The sequence below is a fragment of the Jatropha curcas genome, chromosome 4 (genome assembly GCF_041381405.1).
Source record: "Jatropha curcas cultivar XTBG-Jc1 chromosome 4, XTBG_Jcur_1.0, whole genome shotgun sequence".
NCBI classification, from domain to species: Eukaryota; Viridiplantae; Streptophyta; class Magnoliopsida; order Malpighiales; family Euphorbiaceae; genus Jatropha; species Jatropha curcas.
The window spans coordinates 17,847,881-17,871,967 of record NC_143154.1 but is presented as its reverse complement, the minus strand read 5'-3'; the positions used below and the strand labels follow the sequence as shown (position 1 = coordinate 17,871,967).

The following is a 24,087-nucleotide window of genomic DNA, read 5'->3' as shown; positions in this document are numbered from 1 at the left end:
TGATAAAACATAAGTTTGCCTATTGTTGAACCTTTCTGGGTTTATTCTAATCACTTTGGACAAAAAAGAAACGTAAAAAAGAGTAGTTTGAAAGGTAGTTGCGGACCAGAGCAGTCGCATCACGCAGGTAGTAGCTGCGTGACGCGGCTGTTCATGTCCAAAAGCCCTTGATTCGGACTGGACCACCTGCGTGACGCAGCTGTTTGTATACTCAGTATGTGTTTTCGTTCTCATATGTGTATTTAACATTATGTCTTGAATAAATAATCAATAAACCTAAGGATTTGGAATAAGTCACAAACAGTTCCGTCCCGCAGGTAAGAGCTCCGTCACGCGATTGTTCTTCATAGAACACCCGCATGACGCAATTGTTCTAAGTTCCAGTACGAATGATAGAGTTCTGTCACGCGACTGTTCCTCATAGAACAGCTGCTTGACGCAACTGTTACAAGTTCCAGAATAAAAGACAAGAGCTGCGCCACGCGACTGTTCTTCCATAGAACAGCTGCGTGACGCAACTGTCTCCCAGTTTCAGTTTACTTTTGTTATTTTGTTTTAATCTTATTTCATTAAGTAGATTTTAATCTCAATCCAGAAAATGATCAATAATAGGCAAATTGAGTCTTAATCAAACCAAATCAATTAATTATTGGTGATTATGAGACTTTCCTCTTTTTTAGGATTTATTTCTTATTGTTAATTATTGGTGTTATTATTAAACTCGGTTTGTGGCCCGCCTTTAACCATAAGGCAAGAGCGGGTCTTTTAATTTTATTTGATATGTATGGTGGATGAATGACGGATGTGATGCTTAATTTATGAATGGATGCAATGGATGAACTTATTTGGGACGAGTAAATAATTTTCTACATAGGAACTCGGTTCGATTCGTTCGGGTTGGGTTTAAATAATCGACTTTTCTTAGAAATCGTAGGTTAAAAGAGGCCGGTTTTCCGGGCGTCGGCTTCCAATGGGCCGACGTACCTAATTCCCTTACCTAGAATCGTACTTGGTACGCCTGACCAGTTTTCTTTTTAAATAATTCGGCCTTAAATAAAATTGGTTAAAAGGAGTCACTTTTTAAAATAAAAATTGGAAACGGTCCCATTGCCGAAATAATGGGTGGCGACTAAAATGATTTATAAGACCGATTTATCGGCATCGCGTATGCAAAAAGGTTTTATCACCTCTTTTTCAAAAACAATAACACCAAAGATACCAAATTTCGCGTTTTCGGGGAAAAACAGTTTGGGGACTTCACTGGGGATTTTGCACCCACTAATCCCCGGTTGTTTTTAATAAACAATGTAGTGGTTGCAATTAGGAATTGACTCTAAAAAGCCTACTTTTCTAAAATAAAATTGGTTAGAAAAAGCCGATGGAAAATTATTAATCGTCCGTATGTGTTTAATTGCTTTCTTTTTTTCCTTTCATAGGATTTTTGCATTCATTCGCATTTCTCTCTTCTCACCTCATTCTACCCATACTACCCCTCGGTACTGGTGTTAAGTTTGACGGTGGATCTAGCCTAGACCATGCGATTTAGGTGCATCCATCCGAGAATTAACATTACTACCAACCGCAAGCCTAATACCTCAAAGGTGCGTCAAAAGGAGTAGGCCCAACAAAGCCCGAATCCTGTTTGCGGAACCCAGACTTTGTTAAGCCCAATAAGACCAAAGCCAATGCATATAGTTAAAAGCCTTAGTTACTTCCTCTAAGGTGCACCCGATTCTGTTTGCTGTTGTTATACCGCATTCATTTCCGAGAGTTAATATCGTCAATCTCAAAACCCCCTGTTGGTTGTCGAGATTAGACCAATTCCTAGGAAACAGATGTCGGAATTTTATACTAATAGAATCCGTGTGTGGGAGAAATAAGGTTGGAAGGCATGCATTTCCCAACTCCCGTTCCCCTATTTGATATAAACTGTACATATGTTGTGACATTCATGCACCATGTAACGTTTTTCTTTTCAGCCATGCATTAATAAGAGCTAATGTTCGGCATGGGCGTTTGACCTTGATTTTGAGACTGGATTTCAAATTCGTTTCGAATAATACTATGCAATCACTTATTGTGAATCGATATCCGAAAGCAAAGGGAGGTATAAGGGGGTTGCGATTCCTTTGTATTTTTACATTTCTCGCATTATCTGAAAGTAAGTGAGAGATTAGAAAATTTGTGACAGAATAAAATGAAAATCCTGCTTGGGGCCATATGTTCCAAGGCAAAAAGTAAGGATGCAAAAAAAATACGCAATAACAAAATAATAAAATCCCGCTCGGAAATTCTTTCATTCCGAGGCAAAAGTTAGGGATTTGAGGGAAAATAGTCGATCGTAAATCCAAAAGGAACGGTCGACGACAGATAATGCCCGAAATGTTTAAATACAAAATAAGTTATTGTCATATTATTCACACCGAATTTTTGGTCCAGTCGTTGAAATCGAGATCTTATTTCCATGCTGGCTTTAGCACATTAGAAATGCATTTCTCATCCTATGTGCTTTCATTTTCGCATGCATACATGTAGGACCCTCTTTAACTCAGAAATTTTTTGTCAGAATTGATCCTTCCCGGGAAACCGCTTCAAGAGTTTGGCACCGACATCCTGGTCAGCGTCTACTCAGAACATCCCCAATCCCCGAGTTCATCCCGGTCAGTTCAGTAAACTATTCAAGTTCATCAGATTCAGAGCCCAACTCAGATTCAGTAGAAATGGCTGATGATATAGGAGAAGAGCCCGGATTTTCACAAGCTCAGATAAGGACCATTGCCCAAATTGTGGCCGCTGCTCTTGCCCAAGATAGGGCCCAAAATCAAACTACTCCCCCTTCTAGCAGCCAACCTATGGTAAAAGAGAGGCAAACTCCAGATCCTGTGTCGGATAATCAGACTTCCATGGGAAATGCTACCCCTGTCGAGAATGATATGCTCAAGCAACTTACCGAGCTGAAGGAAAGATTTGACAAAATGGCTGCAGTAAAAGAAAAAGACCCGGTCACCAACTTTCACATAACCGAGTATGCTTTGCACCCGAGTAGTTCTGCCTCATTCAAGACTTTCAAACATACCATATTTGAAGGAGATAATGATCCTCGTTCTCACCTGTCCGAATTTCTCCGAGTCTCTCAGATGAACCGATACAACGAGGAAGATGTTTTGCGAGCATTCTCGCAAACACTGCATAAAGACTATCGGAGGTGGTATGATGGTCTAGATGAGGAGGTTTAGAAGAATTGGATCAAGCTGCAGACCGCTTTCCTTAAGCACTTCAAGACCGACGAGAGTGACGAGTTCGGCTTACGCGACTTGGAAAGCTTAAGACAGGGGAAGGACGAGAGTTTTTTCGACTACTATAGGAGATGGAGAACTAAGTTGTATAGAGTTCAGACGAGGCCAAAAGACAAAGAGTTGATCAAAATCTTCAGTTGGAGCCTATTGCCCTTCTTTAAAGAAAGGATGTTAACTCAGCCTCTCACTGATTTTGCCTTGGTTCAAAGTGCTGGTTTGAACATTGAAGAGTTATACAAGGAAGAAAAGAAGAAGAATAGAGGATTTGGCAACTACCGGACTTCTTATGGTGAGAGAGGTGCCGGAGGTAGTAATCAGAATCAGTCAGGGAACAGTAATGCCATATTGGGGGCAGTTAATGAGAGAACCAGAAGAGAGTTCACAGATTTAGGCAGACCCTTGAGCACAGTGCTAAGGTCATGCATGAAGAATGGAGTGTTGTCAAAGCTGCCAGTCGACCCGGCTAGACCCGTGCGAGGGAGGTACATGGACAGAAATTGTGATTATCATCAGTGCAAAGGGCATTCAACTGATGAATGTTTCAAATTGAGGCACGATATTCAAGTTTTGATTGACAGTGGGAAGATTACGAAGCCTTCAGACAAGAGCAAGCCAAGTACCAAGAACAACCCGCTTCCCCAATATCAGTATAATTATCCATCCCGTAAGACTCAGTCAGGTGGATCAGTCAACGCTATCGGGAGTGGATTGCCAGAAGAGGTGGTATTGGCCGAAGCAGAATGGGAAGAGAGAATGTGTGCCATGTTGAACATATGGGATGACTGTAGTAGCGATGAGGAAGAGAAGGTGCCCGTAAAGATAGAAATTGAGAAAAGCATCACGGTGAAGGTAGGTGATGTGTCGGAAGATGAGGACGAGCAACTACAGCTTGCCATTCAAGAGAGCTTAGCTGATCAAGAAGAACAGTGGTACTACAGCAGTGAAGAGGAAGTGAATGAGGTAGGTGTTCAGAGCTTGACCCGGAGTGGGCGAGTATATAATCCCGAGAGCAGTATGCAGGCTAAGGGGAAAGAGGTTGCTGTTGATGGAACAAAGAAGAGAATGACAGAGAAAGGCGGAGAGGAGCCGAAAGAAAAGAAGAAAGAGGAAGAGGTAGTGAAAGGACAGAAGAAGGCTGTTGAGGTTGGAGAAAGCAGTCAGAGTAAGGCGCCTAGTGGGGTGACCGCCAGCTCAGTGCTGAGTCAGTTGCAAAGAACAAGAGCTGATATTTTGATATGGGATTTGCTGATCGCATCTAAGGAGCATAGAGAAGCTTTACTTGAAGCCATGACTTTTGTCAGAGTGCCAGCTCGAATTCAAAGTGTTGATATGATCAATGTGCTACAGCGAAGAATAGGCGAAGTCACTTTCTTTAACTCAGACCTTCCACCAGAAGGAAGAAACCACTGTAAGCCGTTGTACATTCAGATCACCGTCAATGGATGAGATACCCGGAATGTGATGGTGGATAATGGATCAGCACTGTGTGTATGTCCGCTGAAGATGCTGTCTAAGTTTAAAATTGAAGAATCAGAGCTTGAGCCATCAAACATGGTGGTCAAGGCTTATGATAACACTATGCGGAATGCAAAAGGGACTTTTAAAGCAAAGATATCCTCAGGAGCCGTGGAAAGATGGGTAGATGTGGTTGTGCTTGACATCTTAGCCAACTATGCTCTTTTGTTAGGAAGACCTTGGCTCCACCCTTTAGGTGCAGTTCCGTCCACTTTGCACAGAAAAGTGAAAATTCCATGGGGTACAGATGTGGTGACAGTCAACGCACAAAAGGATTTGAGTGTAGCAACAGTGGAAGGCTTAGAGCCGGCGGTACCGTTATCGGGTTTTCAGGTGGCAGTAATTGATGCATCCACGACCAAGAGTAAAAGTGCAGTGAATAGAATGAGTCCTTTCTCAAGGAAGATGATGAAGAAGATGAATTGGCAGTACAGCAAGGGTTTAGGCCGGGAGCTACAAGGAAGGTTTGAGCCTCTCTTATCGGCATTGGGGCAACAAGACAAGCGCGGATTGGGCTACTCTGAAAATAGAAAGAAAGAAAAATATAAGGTTCGGTCTCCAATCAGAGCGTCAAATGTGAATCAGATCTTCTTTGTTCCACAAGCCGAAGGGGAATTTCAGAGTAGGGGGAAGACCTATCCCGGCTTGGAGATATTCATGACCGATTATGAGGAGAAGCTGGTCAAGTCGCCCGAACCTTCCTTGGAACAGCTTGTAGATGGGACTGAATTCATGGTATGTATGACAGAAGCGAGCACTGAATCTGAGTGGTTGAAGAAGATATCCAAGTTTGAAGACTTTCTGGGGATTGGGGATGAAACTTCCAAGCTGATGCAAGAGCAAAAGGCCAAGGCGCGCATCCTCCAGTCGGTTCTAGCTGCCGAAGACGTCGAAGAGGCGGAGAGGAAAGCATCGAAGCCAGCAGAAGAGAAGATAGAAGCTACCCCGGGGGAAGAAGAATAAGGTGCAGATGCCGATGAAGTGATTCAGGCAACAAAAGACACTTGTAATGAATGTATTGAACAAGCAGTTAATCCTGTATTTTGTTTTTCTGATCCTTGTTTTGAGAACACTATGGATGGTTTTCCTCTTTTATTTCAATCAATGGAAGTGAACTTTGACTACTTGTTTTCTTGTTTTCCTGATTGTCATGTTCATGGCATTGATTACACCACACGCATATTTGACATAAATGCATTGCATCATTTTGCATTTAATTTAAGCACCACTGAAGATCCTAAAATAATCGAAATCGGATCAGACTTTAAACCTGAGCTAAGACAGGATCTTCAAGAATGCATCAAAAGAAATTCAGAGGTATTTGCCTGGAGTTACGCGGACATGCCAGGGATCGACAGATCAATAGCAAAGCACTTCATTCCTACAGATCCGAGTGTTAAGCCAGTAAAGCAGAAAAGGAGAAGGGTCAGACCAGAATGGCAAGACAAGATCAAAGCTGAAGTCCAGAAGCAGCTGGATGCAGGATTCTTAGAAGTAGTTCATTATCCAGAATGGTTGGCGAATATAGTCCCGGTATTGAAGAAGGATGGGAGGATAAGGGTCTGTGTTGATTACAGGGACTTGAATAAAGCCTCACCTAAAGATGACTTTCCACTTCCGCACATAGATGTTTTGATCGATAGCGTTGCCGGAATGGGATGTTATTCTATCATGGACGGATTCTTCGGATACAACCAAATATTGATGGCTCTAGTGGACAAGCACAAGACGGCCTTCACCACAGATTTTGGGACATTTTGCTATAGGGTAATGCCATTTGGATTGAAGAACGCCGGGGCAACATACTAGAGGATGGCTACCACATTGTTTCATGATATGATCCATAAAGGGTTAGAAGTATATGTGGACGACATGGTGATCATGACAAAAACATAGGAAGAACACGCGGATATGTTGGAAAGGTTCTTCGCACGGGTCAAGCAGTACAACTTGAGGCTCAATCCCAAGAAGTGCGTATTCGGAGTAACGAAGGGGAAGTTGTTAGGTTTCGTTGTAGGACCTAACAGGATTGAGGTTGACCTCGACAAAATAAAAGCCATTCAGGACATGGAACCGCCAAGAACAGAACGTCAGGTGAGAAGCTTCCTAGGTAAGATCCAGTATATCAGTAGGTTTATTTCGAGGTTATCCATCACCTGTGCCCCGATTTTCAAGCTACTGAAAAAGCATCAACCAGTCAAGTGGAACGAGGACTGCCAGAAGGCCTTTGACCACATAAAGAAATACTTGATGAATCCACTGGTGCTCAGTTCACCAAGATCAGGAGAACCTCTAATCTTGTATCTATCTATAGAAGATGTAGGAGTTGGAGCAATGTTGGTACAGCCGGACGCGGCTGGAGTAGAAAAGGCCATTTATTACATTAGCAAGAAACTACTGCCTACAGAGGAGAAGTACAACTTGGTGGAGAAAACATGCATGGCAGTAGTATGGTCGATAAAGAAGTTACGGCCTTACTTTGATTCCTTCAAGATCACTTTTGTCTCCAAAATTGATCCTCTGAAGTATTTGCAGAAAATGCCTACTCTAGAGGGACGGTTGTCTAAGTGGTTAATTCAGATGTCTAGCGTGGATGCAGAATTTCTAACGAAGAAAACGGTCAAAGGTCGGGCTGTAGCAGAATTCCTGGCAAAAAATCCAATTGCAAGTGATGAACCTTGGGAATTGGAGTTTCCGGATGAGTACCTACTATGTATCGAAACAGGAGCTTGGAGATTGCATTTTGATGGATCAGCCAACAGAAATGGAGCCGGAGCTGGTATCGTAATTGAAGCACCTAATGGCGAGGTTACCACAATGTGCAAGAGGCTGTTGTTCCCGGTCACTAAAAACATGGCGGAATATGAAGCATGCATCATGGGGATGGAAGCTCTCCTTACATCCAGTGCTAAGGAGGTCGAAGTAATAGGAGATTCGTTATTGGTTATTGAACATGCTAACGAGAGATGGAAGGTAGAGGAAGAAAGACTGAAGCCCTATGTTGAGTACTTGTTGAAAAAGGGAGCACTATTTGACAATATCACTTTCACTCACATAGGAAGAACCTAAAACAAAATTCCAGACGCCTTGGCAAATTTAGCATCGGCTTGGCAAGATTTGAGTAAAGTTCCGAAGAAGCCATTTATCATTACCACAGCCAATATCCCGTGCTATAAAGAACATTTTGTGAACCAGATAGAGTCGGAGGAAGAACCATGGTTCACGGATATCCTTAGGTACATGAAAGACCGTACTTTTTCTGATGATGCTACGAAAGAAGACCGTGCAGTTCTCAGAAAAATGGCTCTGAATTATGTTCTAGCCGATGGTGAACTCTACAGAAGAGCTTGGGATAGGATGTTGCTGAGATGTGTGAGTAAGAAAGAGGGAGAAGACATAATGAGGAAGGTGCATGCAGGAGTTTGTGGTACTCATCTAAGTGGCATGAGCCTAGCAAGAAAAATCATGAGGCAGGGTTATTTCTGGATACAGATGGAAGGCGACTATGTTCAGTATGTGCGTCATTGCAAAGCTTGCCAATATCATGACAATAAAAGCCACTTACCTGCTGTTGAACTTCATCCGACAACTCCTTCCTGGCCTTTCTCCGCAAGGGGTATAGACGTCATCGGTAAAATCTCACCTGCAGCGTCAAATGGCCATCAGTATATATTGGTTGCAATTGACTACTTCTCTAGATGGATTGAGGCTCAATCTTACAAAACCTTAACTGCCAAACATGTAGCTAGATTCATCGAACAGAACATTTTCTGTTGCTATGGTGTTCCCCATCACGTAGTTACGGATAATGGTTCTCATTTCCAAGCAGATGTTGGCCAATTGCTTTATAGATATAAGGTTGAGCATCACCATTCTTCTCCTTATCGCCCTCAGGTTAATGGCACGGTAGAAGCTGCGAATAAGGAGATTAAAAGAATCCTGTCGAAAATGTGTGAAAGGTACAGAAGCTGGGCTGAGAAACTTCCTTTCGCACTCTGGGGGCATCGCACCACATTCAAATCAGTAAACGGAGCTTCTCCTTTCGAACTTGTATACGGAATGGAGGCAGTGTTACCGATAGAGCTCGAAAAGAAGTCTCTCAGGGTTTTGGTAGAAGCTGGTCTGACCGAAGAGGAATGGGTCAAGAAGAGATATGAAGATTTGGCGCTCTTAGACGGGAAAAGACTGAATGCTCGGTTCCAGGATCAAATGAGAAAAAGAAGAATTGCTCGTTTCTACAATAAACGAGTACATCCAAGGGCGGTAAGGAACGGAGATCTGGTTTTGATTAGATTATTGGATCACGAAGCCCAGAATCATCCTGGTGGGAAATTTAAACCCAACTGGCATGGACCGTTCAGAGTTCACAAACTATTAGCAAAAGGCGCCGCTGAATTGGTCACTATGGAAGGAGAACCTCTCAATCGAATTGTCAATCAAGACCAAATGAAAAGATTCTAAGTCTGAAATGATGATTTCGAAAAAAAAAATGCTAAGTTGAAGACCAGTAGAAGTGGTTGTTCTTTTGGCCTTTAACATACAGCTATCTGCACTACTTCCTTCAGTTATTTTACATTGTTTGATGCTCTCAACATCTTGGATAAGAGCTTCCAACTTCAGGTTTAACCCTTCTTGTCGTACCTTATTGATAGCCTGTTCATCGAGGAGCAATTTCATAATTTTGTCAAGTTGTTGAGGAAAATATTTACCCATAACAGCTTGCTCTGATAACACAATGTTCCAAGCCCTTACTTGGGATCTGATTAAGGGTCCTTGAAATAAAGGATTAGGTTTAGAAGGAGTGGAGGAAGAGGGGTTCTGCCTATGTTTACAGACATAGAGAGGATCTACGATCTCTTGAGTTTAAGTACTCAAAATTGGAATAAAATTTACTATTCATTTTATTCAATGACTTGAGTTTAAATACAACTGACATAATAACAACTACCTCCTGAAAAACTAAAATAACAACAATTTTTATTTCAAAGGCATAAAGATACCTGAATTATAACTAAATCCAAAACTCCACTAAATCTTGAATAGTAATATCGGCACCAACTCAGCACATGGACTTGATCAACTTAATATATGCATGAACTCAGCATTTGGACTTCATCAACTTGCATCTTTTTCTTCAGCCCATGAGTGTACCTTCTCTAAACATATGGTCTCTGTTGAGAACGGGTGCTAACATTATATTTATATAACGGCTCAAAAGCTTTAACACAATTATAGAAGCTTGTAAGCTTAAACATAATAACATAAGACACTTGCGTGTCTAGATCCAGAATTATATACATGGGGTCTTCATAATAGCAGTGCTGCAAAACATCATATTCACACCCCTACACTGACTTGGGCAAAAATTGTTGAGATGGCTCGAAATGACATGACACGCTGAAATCAATCTAAACTGAAGATTGCCAAAATAAATAAACAAATCAAATGAGAAAAAAATGGAAAAGAAATGATGGCTTCTTTCTTTAATCAATTGGAAATTCTTGCATCTACTTGCCCTCTCCCTATGCGGTGAATGCTGGAGAAGCTACTACCACGACAACATTACAATTTGTGGGAAGATACAAGACATAACAACATAAATAGCCTATTCAGCAATACTAACTGTAGGCTGTTTTAATAGTTACTAGCCTTCTTTATAACGTATGTTGCATGATGACTATAGTTGTTATATATTCATTCTTTATACTCGTTCATTTTTTATTTATATAATATTAAAGTATAAATCATTTTTTAAATTGAGTGGTTAAATTATATTACATTTTATATATTTAGTATTTTTTTTTTTTTTTGTTCTATGTCAAGGTACTGATTCATACGATTTTTATTATACGTTAATTGCTTTCATTTTCTTTGTTAAAGAAAAACCAAATTGATTTATAAAAATCATCATATAGCTTCTATTATACATTTTATAATTATTTTACATATTTTGGTAATAACTTTCATTGTAATCTCTTGTGGTAAATAAATATACGTTTACAATAAAATAAAAAAGCCATCTAATAAATCAAATTAAATATTTATAATAATTATAATTTCTTTTATTTTTTTAGCCAATCAAAATCATGAAAGCAATTTAAAAAATCATTAATAAAATAATATTCTTTAATAATAGAAATAGGATTGAATTATATAAGATATCAATATAACTAATTAAATTCGAGATGTTTAAAAATAACAATTTTTTATCTTATTTTTTGGCTAACCAAATTAGAGTGTAATTTGTAATGAAAGAAATTTAACCATAGCCTTTTTAAATCAAATCTGACTCATCTAGATATATTTATTTAAAATAAATTCAAAAAAATAAAAATTTTCAACTACCAATTTACATATATTATTTAAAATAATAATATTGAAGCTAGATTATAAATTATAATAATAATGAGTTATTAAAAATTATTAAATTATTATTAATAATTTACATAATAATATAATGAAATAAAATATAATTAGACACAATAAGATAATAATAGTAAAATTTTTAAATTTTGAAATGCTTACTTATCTATATTTATTTATCTATTAAAAAAAGTAAAAAAAAAACATCCAATTAAATTATTGAAATATTATATATATTTTTATATTAAAATTTTTTAATTGGTTAAAACTAAAATTATTTTAGGATATTTTAAATTTCACAAGGACAATATCGAAAATCTCATTATTTTCCAACTTATTCCACTTTTATATATAATATAGATTAATTGTTTCGAGGAACAAACTACAGTGCAGCATGACCATTAGATTTTATTCTTTGAAACTTAGCCATTGAATGCTAGAATGAAAGAAAAATCAATTACTTATTGTATAGGTATTAAATTCCTTTTTAGTTTTAAATAAAAATGATTGTTTAATTACTATTAAATATTTAATTATTTAAACCAAAATCATTTTCATCGACTTTACTTTTTTGAAAGCCTACTTTGATTTGTATAGAAAAAATTCAAATCACATATATTATGCTATATAAATTTTATAAATGTATATCTTAAACATTCTTGTTTATTCTCTTAACAAATATATTATTATTAACGGTTAATTTTTGTTATTTCAAATAGTTATATTAATACTTCATTATTAGCTATTACCTTTTGTAAAAGTAATTGTATCACTTTAATAAATTTAACATTTTACTTACACATTTTTTTTTTTTTCTAAATTCTCCTTTACTTGATTTATAATATTATAATATATATTTAAGAATCACCGGATGTGGTTAAATACTTTGTATGAGAATGTGATTAAAATTATTAAAATATTTTTAAAATAATTATAAAAAATATTTCTAACAATTTAACAAAAATATTTATCCAAATGGAATTGAAAAAATATATAATTAAAACAATTATATGTCTTTTTTTCTGGATAGTAATTTTTAAAAAACATTTTTTCTCCTGAAACAAGAAAAAAAGAAATTTGCAAAGAACAAAAAAAAATACGTAAATAACTAGTCATATTTACCTGCTATAGCAAGTTAAAATGCCAAATGTCACAAAAAGATAGTTTCTTTATCTATACAAAATTTTTTGAATCCATATTATAGTAAAAGCCTTGTGTCTCTCTATCCATAAAAAATTTTTTGAATCTGTTGAAATAAAAGCCTTGTTTTAGTAGAATCTGTGTTGTATTAAAGGTTTTGTTTTAATCTTTGTTAGCTAGTAAGTGTTTATATAAGGATTTAAGATGAAAGTGTTCAATAAACTAGTTATTTGATTAGCCACCAAATTTAAAATAACAAAAAAAGTAAGGAGAATGGTTTTATATTACAAGTATGACTTATTAATTTGTAACTAATGGATAAAAGTGTCAAAAAATTATCTACTAATTATTGTGAAACACCAAGTGTTAACATAGTAGCTTTCCTTACCAAACACTAACTAATAACAATAGTATGTTAACTTGTTCAAAACACTAAAATCTACGCTAAAAGTTGCTGAACAAGGCTAAAGTTATATAGAAATAGTTACTGACAAAAATTATCCACAACTAATAAGAATTTCTTCGTGATTGAATTTGAATTGGTAAAGGTGGTTATTTGTAATAAGAATCATGGTTTAGATGTGAAATTAAAAAGAATAATAAAAATGTTAATCTAACAAAAAATATATATAATTAAATATTAAGAAAATGAAATAAATAAATATAATGAAGGCAGTCACTATCTTACAGTTACAAGTACGAATTAGTTTATGTCTTAATCCTTTTTTCCAGCATCAGCTCCATCTTTCTTTCCGGCAAGAATCATTGAAATCTGAAGGCCTCTGCTAAAAGCTTGATTGAAGAGCAGACGAGTTTGGAAGTCTGATACAAAAGGAAACCATGACAAAATGGCTGTTGGCATGAATATTAATAACCCCATTATGTACTCGTAAGCTCTTGCTAGCTCCTTTATTGAATCCCAGAATGCGATCCTCTTGAACAACGGCCTGCATGCTTGCCCGATCTTTCAAACACAAGAAAAAAAAAAAAAAAAAAAAAAAATCCATTTAATCATTGATCGTGTTCATCTTTGCAGCTAAAAATCACATTAAGGGTTAATATTAAGGATTCAATAGCATATAGGTGTAGCAGAACCCCACAGTATACTGCAATTTCATAAAATAAGCAACTCACCAGAAGAAGGGCCCACCCAGTGGGCATGAAGGCAAGGATTGCAGCAAACAGATCTGTTATTGTGAGTCCAAATACTACAAACAAGACTGTCATGACAGACATGAAGCCAAGGAAAAGAAGCACCTTGAGAATCCTGAACATAAGCTGCAAATCGATACCAAACCTTCGCCTACCCATTGATACCATCTGATTGCAGCAATTAAACAGAGCGAGTATGTATCCCACGAAAGTGGAAATGGAAACAAAAAGAAATGAAGGAAAAGTTTAAAAGAGGAAACACAATGTTCTAAGTTTAATTGTAAGATGAGGAAATTCTCATTTCTGCTGAATTTGCAATAAAGTAATCTCATAGATGCCTATTAGTTGAAAATTACTTCTATAGCTTAGTTCCATGGACATACCTTTAAGACCAAAAGAGCAGTTATCGTAACTACCCAGGAAAGTCCATAAACCTACAATAATTAAAAAAAAAAGTTAGTAACAAAGCCTCTAACATGGTTGCAAATATCAGAGAATCAATAGTAAATAGGATTACAAATATTAAATTGTACCAGAACACTTCTGTTATGGTGGGCTATATCAAGGTGATAAACAATGCCATATTGATAGATGAAAAAGCGAAATGCAAGGATTATCTCTAGCAGCCACCCCCTTATATTTGTATATTTGAGATGTTCTTGCTCTCCATCCCACCAGGATTCCCAACTTTTATCAGGAGGGATACCAATACCACCACGATTTCCCATCCATCTCTTCCAATCTGTCCAATCATCCACTGCCTTTTGCCAGTCAAAACCAGATGGGTTAAACACAAAAGGAGCAAACAACCAGGATCCAACCAGAAACCACATGGAGAATGTGATGAACCAATAAAGATTTGAAGTGCGATATGATTCCCCAAAGACTTCATACAACACCAATAGTATAATCAGCTCTAATCCCTTTACAAAGTGACTTCGCGAGTAAGTCCTGTAGTTCTCAGCAAACTTCATATGGAAAACAACAAAGCCACGACCAGTAGCTCGATATTTAGAACCACCATGCAAAATTGTTCTCCCATAATAATGAGCCTTAGTTCCAAGCTGGAACGTGAAGAATACGGAGGCCAACTGAAGCTGCATAATGACAAAATCACCCAGAGCAGTGCGAAACCCTTTCTCCAAGCCAATTTCCATGACCATGGGCAGCATTAACAACAAGCCTAATTGAAAAACAGACTGAGTACATAAGGCTTCTTCAAGGGCCTTGCTTTGGTGTATGCTTGGGTTAGTAAGAATCTCCATTTCTAGTCCACTCATTACCATGTATAGACGACCATATAAGAATACGTACACAGTAAGCACAGTTACCTGAGATGACAACGATTCAATTAAAGCATCAAAAGTTAAGTCATTGTTTTGAGGAGATTGCCAGTACTGAAAAGAAATGCTTTTACCAATGAAAAAGCTTATCCCATTTAATTTCGCCACAGCCAATTTACTAAAGATTTAATGGGACAATCTAGTCATTTGTTGATTTTACACGGCTCTTTGGAAGGTAAAGAGACCAAGGTCAGGAGTATAGTAAAAAAGAGATGAGAACTTTGGCGAGGATTAGGAAGCCTAGTTAGTATGGAAGCTCACTGTTTAATGAATGATAAGTTTTTTGACAACTAATGAGTCAAAGTAATAAAGATGCAACAACTAGCATCTGAATTCCGTCAACACAAAATTCTACCACCCATCAATTATATACTCTCTTTTACAACTTATCAAAAGGTGCTCACATCTTCCATAAAATTGAAGATTTCACAGGCAATCATGGACTGAGACAAATGGAACAGACAAAAACCCCTAATTATTTTAGGTGGCAAACACACTGAAATTGTTAAGTGTTCTTAAACTTTAATTGATTTTGATTTTTTATCTTAAAAAATTTATAATGTCAAGTGACTTTTAGGTTTTGTTTCCACTAAAAATCGATTTTGTGTATATTTTAGGTGGTATTTTCACTAATTTCTAAAATTTTCCATTAGAAATCAACTAAGAATTGAATAAAAAATTAATTGTTAAATGATTATTTAATTACTTATTTTGAAAATGATGCATATAACATTGATACTAAAAAATTAAAGCAACAATTTCAAAGTGTAAAATTGTGTCATAAAAAATTATAGAACAATATTACAACTATCTATTAACTAGAATCCCCTTTGTGTCTTTTCTATACATATTGTCTTATGCCAGCTTGAGATATTATAATAAATAACATTTAATTATTTTAATACCATTAAATATTTTACTAATAATATGATAAATATTTGTGACCCCACTGACCAAAATTTCTAACTTGAAGCTAAAAGAAAAACTAGCTATAAGAGAAGTTTAAGAGATTAATTTCACAAAAGACTATTAGGGATCGTCCAACATACCATGCTACTAAAGTAGAAACCAACTGTTGTAAAATAGAATGATAGCATTCGATAGAAATCAAATCGGCGTCCAAGTCGATAAACATCACGACTAAGTGTCTGTTCCCCATTTCCATTTGCAACCTTTGCTTCAAAAGATGATATTTGATTCATTCCCACATCATGCCCTTTGCCTACTTGGATATATTCATGATGTGTTATGTATCCCCCTCGTAATGTTGAATTGTACCCTGAAGAGATTGACATGATTAACCTTCACATTATAACTATTAGTCCGTAACTATTAGATGAACTGAAACTTACCTGAAAATATATCCTCACTCAAATTTATTATTTTTGAAGCTTTGCTTATGCCACCCCTTGTTATGTGGAATATCCTATCAAATATATCAGGATGACCATAATGGAACCTCACCCTGTAAAATTATATGAAACATTAATTAGTTTTTTAAATAATAAGATAAATAATTTAAGATCCATGCCCTGAGGTCACAATAATATAATTGTAATTGTGAGTTTATTGTGGAAAAATATTTTCTTTATTATATTTCATCAACAGGGACACACATATATATACACACATACAAGATATTATAAACCTATTAGGAATCTAACTCCTAATAGAGTTCTATTTACAACTAATCCTTAACACTCCCCCTCAAGTTGGAGCATAGATATTAATCATGCCCAACTTGTTACAAAGATAGTCCACCCGAGGTCCATTTGGAGCTTTGGTAAAGATATCTCCTAACTGTTCACTTGTTTTAACATGCGCTGCAGAGATAACACCCTCTGGTATCTTTTCACGAATGAAATGACAATCAATCTCGATATGTTTTGTTCGTTCATGGAATACTGGATTTGATGCAATATGAAGAGCAGCTTGATTGTCACACCATAACTTTGCAGGCAAGGATGACTCGAAGCCAATTTCCTCTAACAACTGACGAATCCAAATTAATTTACAAGCAGAATGTGCCATAGCTCGATATTCTGATTCAGCACTCGATCGTGAGACTACATTTTGTTTCTTGCTCCTCCACGATATCAAGTTTCCACCTACAAAGACACAATATCCTGAAGTTGATCTTCTATCAACCTTCGAACCTGCCCAATCCGCATCTGAAAAACACTCAATGTCCAAATGCCCATGATTACTGTAAAGCAGGCCACGACCTGGATTACCTTTCAAGTAGCACAAAATCTGTCCTAAAGCTTCCCAATGGATAACAGTAGGAGAATACATAAACTGGCTTAAGACACTCACAGAGTAAGCAATATCTGGACTTGTTACTGTAAGATAATTCAATTTGCCCACTAACCTTCTATACATCTCAGGATCATCAAATAGCTCACCATCAATTGAAAGTTGCAAATTAGGAGTCATTGGAGCATTGCAAGGCTTAGCACCCAACTTTCAAGTTTCCTTTAGTAAATCAAGGACATACTTCCTTTGAGATAAAAAGATGCCTCTCTTACACCTAGACACTTCAATATCCAAAAAATACTTTAACAATCCTAAGTCTTTTGTCTGGAATTGAGTTTGGAGAAATGACTTGAGTGATGTGATGCCGGCTGAATCACTCCCTGTAATAACAATATCATCAACATAAACCACAAGTAGAATCAAACCAGTCTTAGTACTTTTGAAAAATACAGAATGATCAGAAGTACTCTTCTGCATGCCAAATTGATGTACCGCATTGCAAAATCTACCAAACCAAGCTCGAGGACTCTGTTTTAGGCCATAAAGAGATTTTCGAAGTTTACACACTTTACCCGACTCCCCCTGAGCAACAAAGCCTGGTGGTTGCTCCATGTAAACTTCCTCCTGAAGCTCCCCATGAAGAAAGGCATTCTTAACGTCCAGTTGATGTAAAGGCCAGTCAAAAGTAGCTGCTAAAGAAATAAACAAACGAACAGAAGACAATTTGGCGACGGGAGAAAAAGTATCAGAATAATCAAGGCCATAAATCTGAGAATAGCCCTTTGCAACTAATCGAGCCTTGAGACGAGCAACAAACCCATCAGGATTCACTTTAACGGAGAAAACCCACTTACAACCAATAGCTTTCTTACTTGCCGGGAGAATCACAAGATCTCAAGTACCATTAGTATCTAAGGCAGCCATCTCCTCTTTCATTGCTGCACACCAACCAGGATGGGACAAAGCTTGGACAACAGTTTTAGGTATAGAGACAGAGTCTAGGTTACTTACAAAACAACGAGATGAAGAAGAAAGATGATCATAACTGACAAAAGAGGAAATAGGATAGGTACACTTGCGTTTACCTTTTCGAAGAGCAATGGGAAGGTCAAGGTCTGACTGGGGAGTGGATGGCACAGGCTCAGGTTGAGTGGAGTGAACTGGATCTTCTGTTGAAGCGACAGGTGGAGGAAGTGAGTCAAGAGTTCCTGGTCTCCTGGAATAAACATGTTCAAAACGAGGGCGAGCAGATGCTGGTGCAGGAGCTGGTACAGGTTCAAGAATAGGAGCAAGAGAGTTATGAAATTGCTGGATAGCATAAACTAAAAACTCATCATCCTCCCCCTCACTCTTATCTAAAGAAGAAGGAAAAAATGGAGTATTCTCAAAAAATGTGACATCTACAGAAATAATATAATGATCAAGATCAGGAGAGAAACAACGATAACCTTTTTGACGCCGAGAATACCCAAGGAAAACATAGCGAAGGGACTTTGGATCTAATTTGGAAACCTGTGGACGAACATCACAAGTACAACCAAAAATACGAGGTTCAATGGGAAACAGAAGCTTCGAAAGAAACAAGACATTATAAGGAATTTCACCATTAAGAACAGAAGAAGGCATGCAATTAATCAAAAAACATGCAGTAGAGACGGCATCAGCCCAAAAATGTTTAGGGACCTTTATTTGGAATAGAAGTGCCCTAGCAACCTCAAGAAGATGTCGATTTTTTCGTTCTGCAACCCCATTTTGAGAAGGAGTATCAACCAAGATGTTTGATGCAGAATACCATTCTGTGACATATAAGATCGGAAAGAACTAGATAGATATTCTTTAGCATTATCACTGTGCAATATGCGAACAAAAGTATTAAATTGAGTTTTAATTTCAGCACAAAAGGAACAAAAAATAGAGAATATCTCGGAATGAGTTTTCATTAAAAATAACCAAGTAACACAAGAATAATCATCCACAAAAGTCACAAAATAACGAAAGCCAGTTTTAGAAATAACAGGACATGGACCCCAAACATCAGAATGAACTAACTCAAAAGGGGATGAAACCCGTTGATTTACTCTAGGAACTAAAGGTAAACGATGATGTTTGGCAAATTGACAAGATTCACATTCTAAAATTGACAAAGACTGGAACTGCGGACACAACTTCTTTAAAGTAGACAATGAAGGATGACCCAAACGGCAATGAACCTCAAGAGGAGATAGACCACCAGCACAAGCCAGAGATAACGAAACTTGTTCATCCAGAAGATAAAGGCCACCAGACTCACGTCCTCTACCAATAATCCGCTTCGTCAAAAGATCCTGAAACACACAATATGTAGGATAAAATTTAACACAACAATTTAGTATACGAGTAATTTTGCTAACCAACAGTAGATTAAACGAAAAACGAGGCAAGCAAAAAACAGAAGACAATGGAAGAGATGGAATGGGATTGGCAGTGCCAATACACGTGACAGAAGATGTGGACCCATCAGCTAGAGTAACATGACGATTAAATTGTTTAGGTTCTTTTAATGAGGATAAGAGACTAGGGTTACCTGTCATGTGATCTGTGCAACCAGAATCAATGACCCACTCTGATGAGGTAGACATAAGACATGAAGGAGTACCTGAATTGGCAGCAGCAGCAATCGAGGAATCAACAATCTTAGAAGAACGGTATCTAGAGAGCTCAGCATACTCCGTAGCAGAAATTGTTACAGTGTTATCAGAAGAAGGAACTGCAGAATCTTGAGTGGCCATATTTACCCTTGGTGGCTTATTGATCAGTTTCTTGCAATACCGTTTAGTGTGACCAGGTTCATGGCAATAATGGCAGATAAGAATACTTGCCTCTCGAGTAATTGGTCCATTACTACGATTATTTCCTCCTCGTCCTCTGTTTCCTGGCTGCCGAGATACCAGATTACGACTCACAAGGGCACTATTATCAGAAGGGGAAGGGGTATGAGAGCCCTCAGTACGTAGCAATCTAGCAAAAGTCTCCTGAAGAGAGGTAACATCACTGCCTAAAAGAACCTGTGATTTGGCAGTTTCAAAAACTGGAGCAAGACCTGCAAGAAAACTCATCACAGCCATTTGTTCTCGCTGGGTCTGTTGAACCTTAACATCGGGACTAAAAGGCAATAAAACATTAAGTTCCTCATAAATCTTCTTAAATTCCATGAAATAGGCTGTAAGGGGCTTATCTTGCTGGTCGGCTCGATAAAATCCTTTGCAGACCTCATACATACGAGACAGATTACCTTTTCCAGAGTACAAGAATTCAAGATATCCATTAATTCTTTAACAAACTCACAATGATTAATTAACCCAACCACTTCACTGTCAATAGAATTGCAAATCAATAGAAATAACTTAGCATCTTCCCTGAGCCAACGTTGTCTGGTGTCACCAGTTGGTGGATCATCAATTAGATGATCATCTTTTTCAATACTCCGCAAATAAATTCTAATTGTCTTACTCCAATCTAAATAATTAGGTCCTTTTAATTTATTTTCTGTGACTTTATTCATTGCTGGGATCAATTCAGTAATAGTAGTTTTAGAATCTGTAGATTCAAGATCAATGATTAATAAAAACTGAACACCCAACCAGCAACGCAGAAAGAGATACCAAAAAAAAAATAGCCTTTCAAAAGCAAACAGTAACCTGATACGCCAAATTGACAAAAAACTGAGAACGCCCCTACCAAAACTTCGCCGGGTTGGAAAAACAACCACCTAAGTAGATTGCTGAAGTTGAAACGAAGCCAAAGAACTATTTCCGATCGCCGGAAACAGCCAGACGCGCCGGCGCATGGTACTGTAGCAGAAAACAAAAGCGGCGCGTGGGGCCCACGCGCAGGGAATCCGGTGACCGGATTTGGACGGAACACCGATCGGCAGATGGGGAACCTTCTGAGGTAGGCGGTGAGACAAAACGGTGACCCTAGAACTGTCACCGAGACTAACAGCCGCTGGAATTTCAACGCAAACGGAAAAAAAAAAAAAGGTTTAACGAGCCAAAGGCTCTGATACCATGTGAGTTTATTGTGGAAAAATATTTTCTTTATTATATTTCATCAACAGGGACACACATATATATACACACATACAAGATATTATAAACCTATTAGGAATCTAACTCCTAACAGAGTTCTATTTACAACTAATCCTTAACAGTAATGTAACAAAAAAAGAACAATATATTTGATAGTTGGATCCAAAGTTGAGAGCATAAAATGAGACTTGATTTCCCAAGAGCAATTTTTTATTTTCATTTTTCTCCCCTAAAGTGATAAACATCTGCTTGTAGGAGTTCACAATCATGTTCTCATATTTGAAAATTATAATCAAGAAGAAACAATAGGAAAGAAACAGTAAAAAAAAAAAAAATTCTAACAAGAGGAAGGATCAATCCAAATGTACATCCCAATCATTAGTGAGTTTACCTCAATGGATTAGCCAAAATACGTTGGCCAATAGTTACAAAGCTGGTTTCTTGATTGGACATGAACCAAGCTAATGATGAAACACTGTGAAATGAAAAGAAAAGAAATAAGCATGCATGCTAACTTCAAAGGGCAGGCATTATTTGGGTACTAATTAAATCAATACATCAAATTCTCAAAACTTGGTTTCAAGTTCAATCTGGCTTTTCTCCAAAAAAAATAAAAATAAAAATAAATAATTCTATAATTAATAATGAGTTCTAAACCTGAAAGATTCAAAATATTCTTGTTAAATAATTGATAATTGATTTTTCAGAACGCAAATATAAATAAAGTTCTATACAAAATAAAATAAAAATATGTAGGGGTGTTAGTTTTGTTTGTCGGAGGGCAGGAAATAGCTATTTGCTACCTCAGTAGCTAAGTAAACCTATTTGGTAATACATAAAAATCAACTTTTATTAGCTAAATGCATACCTTCTAATATTTAATTAACTCCATTTGGATCATTTTCCTATCACACTGTAGTTGTTTTGACACTAAAAAGCTCTAGTAATTCACCATAACAAATTTAGTAATGTCAAAAATAATATTCAACAAGATATCAGCTTACAGTCATGACATATCAACTATCAATGAATCACTAACCACTCACTCAGGCAAATGCTTAGAATTTAGACCTATGTTTTTGTTATGGTTTATTTTGTTTTAAATGGATTAGCATGCTCATAAGGATGTTTATTATATTATTTATTCTTAGTAAGATGGGATTATAATTTATTTGAATTAGCAATAGTTTATATTTTGCGAGGCCTTATTTCATTTGTATATTTAGAATGGTTGGAAGTTTTTTTGTCTGATTTTTTTTTACTCATACAATCGAAGGACCAATTTTATGAGGCTTTACACGAAGAAAGTTAAGATGCTGAGCACATTCAAAGTTGTTTAAAAGCCTGATACTGAGCAGATTCAATTTGTAAAATTTTAAGTTAAAAAAATCTTTTACCTACTGATCTAGAGTACTTTAACTGAATTACAACTTTAATAATATGTAGATAGAAGTTATCAAATAACTTCAAACTAAAGTGTTAAAAAGTTTAATTTTACGTGCTGAATCACGTTATCTAGCGATAACTAGCCATAAAAGCGCAAAAGTGTGAAAAAAATACTTTCTTTATTTCAAAAATAGGCTGACCTTCCAGTAAATATGTGCTCCCTTAGACCTAAAATTGTAGGTTTTCGTGGCCCACGACGAGATTTTATAAATTCTTCCAACACATTTCTCATTTTAAAAGCTTCTTCAAAGTAATTATCCTGCAAACAAAATCAAGCCCAATGAATTTCTTTCTAACACAATTTAAGAAGAAAAGGAAAAAAGAAAAAGAGTGGAAGCTACCTGATTCATGTCTATAGTCTGAAGGGCTTCTCCACGAGTGAAAATAATGGCATGATTTTGATTTTCAGGTTTCCCTTCACCAATTTCAGTTGGTGGACCTGGGAGCTTGATTCGGTAAATTTCCTAGCCATGTAAATACTCCACAATAAGATGAGGTTTTCGGATTTACACAAGAAATACAAAGCAACTTGCAAATGATAGCAATCGACAGTCAACTAAATCACAATTTTTTTCCTAAAATTTGGAGATGCATCTGGGTTAGAGTTAGAAAAAAAATTCCAATCAACTGACTGCCAAATTATCAAAATTCAGCCATTGGTAATTTTTAGAGGCCAGGGGATTGTTGCAGATTGCTAACCCAAGTCTATGCCTAAAGTACATTAGGATTCAAGATCAGCTAGAAATTACTATAATTTGGAGAGCTCATAAATACAATCAAATAGAGTTCTCTATGGATCCTCATAACAATGTAACAAATTCAGGTATCTAACAAAGTTTGGGTTTTGTTAAGGGAAGTATATATAGAGTTATGTATATACCCATGCTCCTAGGGATTTCCTCTATTAGACTAGGATTTGTTTTCCTAAATAGTATAGGGATTACTTGTATATATATTCTTGTCATTGATTCAATATACTGAAATAGATGATTATTCATACGAGTTACAAGTTTAATGTATACACTATCTACTTGAATATATCTTTAAAATCTATTTGAGCTTATGCAAACAAGTTGCAATTCAAGATCTCTTAACCATTTATTTATAATTTCACAAATTTTCAACAAGTAAAGCATGATTAACCATTTCTCAGAATCCACTAGGTATCTAAATGTATCTCCTATACCACTCACTGACATCTCTCTCAATTTTCTGTAGTTATTCCATCACTTCACTCCCAATATAAAAGAGAATATAATCAAGAATCCAGAAAGAACAAATTGGGTCAATGCAATCACCACCTGAAAAAAGAAAAATCTGAATGGGAATTTCACAACACCGACAATCCCATAAAGAAACAACCTTCCATGACAGTAATGACAATGCATCATGAAAGAATATAGGAGTCCTACCGTACATCCTCAATGATTTGCCAGTGCTTCTCATCTATTAGCTGATGCTCTTCTATAAATTAGATTTTAAACCACTTAAAATGGTCCCAGTCAATGG

The 24,087-nt window shown here is 36.7% G+C and overlaps 3 protein-coding genes across 6 annotated transcripts in view; all 3 read right to left on the bottom strand.

Moving 5' to 3' along the window:
* Positions 1 to 12,928: 12,928 nt before the first annotated feature.
* The window catches only part of LOC119369102 (callose synthase 7), a 33,483-nt gene continuing 22,324 nt past the window's right edge, over positions 12,929 to 24,087 (bottom strand). For all 3 annotated transcript variants that reach the window (XM_089720648.1, XM_089720649.1, XM_089720650.1), the window contains 9 exons: positions 22,920 to 23,042; positions 22,719 to 22,837; positions 21,524 to 21,607; positions 16,162 to 16,274; positions 15,859 to 16,088; positions 14,000 to 14,797; positions 13,850 to 13,900; positions 13,449 to 13,634; positions 12,929 to 13,278 (listed from right to left, as the gene is read on the bottom strand). In XM_089720648.1, coding sequence (XP_089576774.1) covers positions 13,030 to 13,278; positions 13,449 to 13,634; positions 13,850 to 13,900; positions 14,000 to 14,797; positions 15,859 to 16,088; positions 16,162 to 16,274; positions 21,524 to 21,607; positions 22,719 to 22,837; positions 22,920 to 23,042 — 1,953 coding nt within the window. In that variant the 3' untranslated portion in view covers positions 12,929 to 13,029. The remainder of the gene's footprint in view (positions 13,279 to 13,448; positions 13,635 to 13,849; positions 13,901 to 13,999; positions 14,798 to 15,858; positions 16,089 to 16,161; positions 16,275 to 21,523; positions 21,608 to 22,718; positions 22,838 to 22,919; positions 23,043 to 24,087) is intronic.
* On the bottom strand, positions 17,867 to 18,834 carry LOC149496916 (uncharacterized). The gene is made up of 3 exons (XM_089720653.1): positions 18,514 to 18,834; positions 18,151 to 18,330; positions 17,867 to 18,003 (listed from the first exon to the last, which is right to left on the bottom strand). Exons 1-3 carry the CDS (start codon positions 18,689 to 18,691, stop codon positions 17,960 to 17,962), a joined length of 402 nt encoding a protein of 133 aa, XP_089576779.1. The 5' UTR covers positions 18,692 to 18,834; the 3' UTR covers positions 17,867 to 17,959.
* Positions 18,978 to 21,514, bottom strand: LOC149496915 (uncharacterized). Of its 2 annotated transcripts, none has more exons than XM_089720651.1 (2): positions 19,629 to 21,514; positions 18,978 to 19,389 (listed from the first exon to the last, which is right to left on the bottom strand). In XM_089720651.1, the coding sequence occupies exons 1-2, from the start codon at positions 20,320 to 20,322 to the stop codon at positions 19,361 to 19,363; spliced, it is 723 nt and encodes a 240-aa protein (XP_089576777.1). In that variant the 5' UTR covers positions 20,323 to 21,514; the 3' UTR covers positions 18,978 to 19,360. The 2 variants fall into 2 exon arrangements, with proteins under 2 accessions (XP_089576777.1, XP_089576778.1); XM_089720652.1 differs by having other exon boundaries at positions 19,701 to 21,514.